At 33.8% G+C, this 4,704-nt stretch overlaps 1 protein-coding gene and 1 pseudogene across 1 annotated transcript; one reads left to right on the top strand and one right to left on the bottom strand.

The window, feature by feature from the left end:
- Positions 1–1,115: 1,115 nt before the first annotated feature.
- Positions 1,116–1,879, top strand: LOC120128804 (outer envelope pore protein 16, chloroplastic-like). The gene is made up of 3 exons (XM_039146435.1): positions 1,116–1,265; positions 1,358–1,513; positions 1,649–1,879. The coding sequence occupies exons 1-3, from the start codon at positions 1,152–1,154 to the stop codon at positions 1,784–1,786; spliced, it is 408 nt and encodes a 135-aa protein (XP_039002366.1). The 5' UTR covers positions 1,116–1,151; the 3' UTR covers positions 1,787–1,879.
- A 226-nt stretch (positions 1,880–2,105) lies between these two features.
- LOC120128798 lies at positions 2,106–4,314 on the bottom strand (annotated as a pseudogene).
- Between the last annotated feature and the right edge of the window lie 390 nt (positions 4,315–4,704).

The following is a 4,704-nucleotide window of genomic DNA, read 5'->3' as shown; positions in this document are numbered from 1 at the left end:
TGACTTAACTCGAATAACTCAAAATAAAAAAAATAATTTTTCAAGTCAAATCGAGTTTTACCTACCCTATAACCATTTATTTAGTTTAGTAGCAATGTAGCATCTCTCTCCAATCCATCTTAATACGTGTCATTACAATGATATCACTTGATCACATCTCGTCTATTTATTTCAATATAATTAGTTTTTTAGAAAATATTTTCTCATTTTTCAATATTTAGTTTGGAGAAAATAGATTGTCAATTAATTCATTTTCCTAGTTAATAGAATTTCTTTTTCATTTTTTAAAAAATGACTTATTTGATTTTTTCATAAGTTATTTTTTTAATTTTTCACTTCAAAGTATACATACTCAAAATAATATTATTTTATGTATTTAATATTATTTTATTATTTTAATACGATTTTAATAAAATATTAATTATTAAAATATATTTAATAATATAATATTATTTTTTCAGTGTTATAATAACATATATAATTATTTTATAATAATATATGATATTATATTTTTATTTTAATAATATGAGAACCGCAAATCAGAGCTGAGCGTCGTGAAAAACTATCCATTAACTCAAAATCACTCATCCAAATTCAATCCAAATGTCCATAGCAGGGAAGATCAATAAGATTTCAAATAAGCATCATCTTGATCAGTTATTTTTTTATTCTAAAATAAGCTAGACATTAATATTGATTGAGATATGATAAAATCATTAGTTACAAACAATTAACGCTTTAAAATATGGATATTTTTTACTCTAAAATGAAATATTGCGAGGCTAAAATATTCAAAAATAAAAGAGTAGAAGTCAAAGTAACTATTTAGTCAAATGTTAGGGTTTTTTTTTGTCCTAAGATGAGATGGGTCCAAAATATTCTAAAAAAGAATAAGAGTCAAAATGAATACTCAAACCTTACGGGTTAATTCCCGCATTATGCCTATATTGTAAGAAGGATACCACTCCAATTGTGTTGCAGCAAGCTCGCTCAGAATGTGTCAAATGGAAATAGAATATCAGAGGCGGATGTTCCGATTTCGGGAATTGCATTCAAGCAAACTATTTTCACTTTCCAACAACTAGAACATAAATGCACTCATCTTTAATAAAACAGAGTTTCTTAAATCGAGTAAAGAAGAAGAAGAAGAAATGCCATCAGGCAGGTTTTTTGGTTCATTGTCAACACCAAGGGTCGATGTCACAATTGACACCGGCAATCATATTTTGATTCACACTTTAGATGGTTTCTTGAAGATTGGAACTGTAATTTATACTCCATTTCCCTTTTGTTTTAGATAACTTTTCTTGTGCATTTCCATCATGTATGTACCCCATCGCCATGGCTTCATTTTCAGGTGGCAGCAACAAGGTCGATTGCAGATGATTCATTTAAAGCTATCAGTAGAGGTTTTATCGACTTCTTTTTCCCAAATTGTTTTTTAAGTGTTGTATTTGTTGTCATATTATCAACTTCTCATGGGGTAGGAACGATCCGTGGCACAACAGACTGGGCATGTTCACTATTTTTCGCAGCAAAGGGGAAAATGGTACTGCCATTAAAAGGATTAAAGATGCATTTTGATCATAATCTCGATATATAGTGATTTAAAGTTCGATTCTTTTTCAGATGTGGCATTGTGTTACAGAAGAATGCCATGATCGGAGGAGCCCTAACAGGGGCCGTTGTCTCTGCGGCCACCAGCAACGACAAAGAACGAATTGTATCGGATGCACTCACAGGAGGTGCCATTGCAACTGCCTCAGTGTTCTTAAACAACATGTGAAAACAACAGCAAACTGATTGTGCTTTATTTTCTTGCATATCAAGTATCTCTGAGTTGTGTGATCCCATTTTCCCCCTCAGTTTCCTTGGTGAATTTATCTGGTTGCAAGAAAACATGGTTGCAATGATTAAAATAACAGGATTATGCCATTGATCTCCTTCAACCACAGCTTCTTATCCATCTTACCTGTGTAGAGATTTTGAGCAGTGAAGCAAAGGAAGAGGTTGAATGCAGCTCATTTAATTTGCATGTTCGTAAATAATTTAAGTTCTGTAAGATCAATGGTTTTCCTAATAAACTGCACAATTTGTCCAGAATATACTTTCAACAATAATATAATTTCCACAATGACATACCAATTTGACCAAATGTACAAGACATTCATTCTCTTGAGAAGGATCAATGGGAAAGAATAAATACAATTAATAAGCCAAAAGGATACATGCTTTATATTTTATCTTCGAAACTGGTCAATAAGTTTCAGTAAGCTATAGGTTTCAGCATCTGGCCTCGCCCCTCCAAGAATAATCTTTTTCAAAAGATTAGGATCATAGATTTTAGCCTTCGCATAAGCTTTGATCAAAGTATTGTACACAAAAGTATACCGGGAATAGTTTGCTTTTCTAAGCTCTTCAAATAACTTCTCAGCATTCTTCACATCACCATTTTCAGCAAAAATTTCTACCATTGAAAGGTATTCTCCAGCCATGGTGTCGAACATTGGACTTTGTTGCATGTTGTCAAATCCATCCCCTTTTCTAGAGTCTTCAAGCATTCCTCCACCAGTCCCGCTTTTAAGCACCCAAGGGCAAGTTGTCGAAAGGTAATGGAATTTGGTTTGCATCCATTCATCCTCATTTCTCTGAAAACCTTGGTTGCCTTGCTTAGAAGAACATTTTTGCAGTATAAAGATATCATTGAATTGAACTGCTCAGTTGATTTCAAACCCTTTTACTGCTTTCATTTGTGTCCAAAGTTCTTCAGCTCGACTTGGCTTTCCTATCCTACCATATGCTTCAATTGCCAGAATATAACTCTTCAATCGAACATGGGGGAACTCTTGCACAGTGCCCCAAGTTCTCTCTATTTCCTTCCCTTTCCCCAAATACCCATACAATATCATTAGGACGTCTAGCGTTGACCAGTTATTTCCAGTCATAGCCTCCTCAACAGCCTCAACATAAGCTTCAGCTGCAATGTATAGCCTTGCCACTGCTTGTGCAGTAGCTAGTATGCAGTAAGATACCTCATTCGGATCAACTTCTACTTGCTTCATATCATTGAAAACCTTTACCAACCCTTCAATGTTGTGCTCGTTTGCCTCCATTTTCATGAGAATATTGTAAGTGGAGACGTGTCGAGCCACCTTATCTGCATTTGACTTAGAATTTTCAGAATAGTTTTCCTACGTCCCGAAGATGAATGGCGTGTCTTAATTCCCTCATTTTCTTCATGTACTCGAGTGAAAGCCTTATCAGGCCTTTATCCAAGCATGCAATCACAAGATTACAACTCATTCTGAAACTCCTGAGGGACACAACTAAATAGCTTTTCGCCTTGTGATATGCCATGAAGTTTAGTTGTAAATTCCAAATGGTAAGAGTAGTCTAATTCTTTCAGCCGATACGGTCTCTCTCTAATCACCCATTCTATCACCTAGTAAAAGTAATTAAAATTTGAGAGTTAGATCCACCTATTCCCCAACATCATAAGTACAAAAGTGCACACAATTCTAAAGGGTCACACAGATTGCCATCTTGGTTCCAAAGCTAACAAATTTATAAACACACACGTACATTTATTTGTTTGTTTACAGGGATGGACTCAGGACTTTATGTTAGAGGTGAACTTATAAAATTCTAGGGGGCGAAATCAGATTATCAGTAGAAAATACAAATAAACTATGGGACGACCACCCCCGGTCCATCCCGGTTTGTATGTAGGGAAATGCTTAACGGATGAAGATGAAATGTCTTCTTTGTTCTAACATAGTAATCAAGCATGGGCAAGCTAACAATTCAACGTTGTAAATTAAGTTCTTCAGCATATGGGTTTTCGAAAGGAAGCAGGAAATCAAATATTTACATGAAAACCAGCTTATTCATTTGAAATATTTGAGATTAAGCCTCTTCAGTTTTCGGACTATCATTTCTTTCTTCTTAACTTCTTAGCAATCAATAAATAAATAAAAATAGACTAATTTCAGAGAGAGAAATTTACCTCAAGAGCTTGTTTATTCAATTTAAGTTTCCTCAAGCGATTAATGGCGCGAAAAATATCACCCCTGTGAACGGGAAATCCATCAGCCATCCAGCTTTTAAACGCTAACCCACAGTTTCTCCTTTAGGGAGTCTCTCGATTCTCAATGATAAACATTTGGGGTTTTCTTGTTCGGAATCCGAAGCTTGTGTTTGAATTTGATCAGCTGTTGTGGAACACATAAACTTGAGAGAATAGGTGTACCTACCAAGTGTTCGATGTATTGCTTGAAAGAACCTACGGTTTCGCAGCAAAATCAGTGTTTACATGCTTCGGCTCTGGAGTTTCTAGCCAAAGAATAAAATTTTATTTTGTAGCTTTTTTTGGTAAATATTGGGCTGCCCCTTTCAAGACCGAAACATGATTGTTTTCTCTCAAGCTTGAGTTTCTAACTCGAACACCGTTTGTAAGTGTGTATGAATATTAATTGTTATATAGTTAAAAGTCTCTTTAAATATATATTATTTTATAATCCATCGTTAAATCTTATTTTAATTAATTGATTTTGATCGTTGAAGAATAATCAACCAAATGAAATAAATACATATAAATATATTATGAAAATGTCACCTTATAGAGTTACAAAAGTCATTAAAATTATAAAAAATTATAAAAATACAAATTTGTAAAAATTCTAAAAAATCCTTAAAGTTTATGAA

Source organism: Hibiscus syriacus, unplaced genomic scaffold (genome assembly GCF_006381635.1).
Source record: "Hibiscus syriacus cultivar Baekdansim isolate YM2019G1 unplaced genomic scaffold, ASM638163v2 tig00001644_pilon, whole genome shotgun sequence".
Classification (NCBI taxonomy): Eukaryota; Viridiplantae; Streptophyta; class Magnoliopsida; order Malvales; family Malvaceae; genus Hibiscus; species Hibiscus syriacus.
The sequence above is the reverse complement of the archived record's forward strand: the minus strand, read 5'-3'. Positions and strand labels throughout refer to the sequence as shown.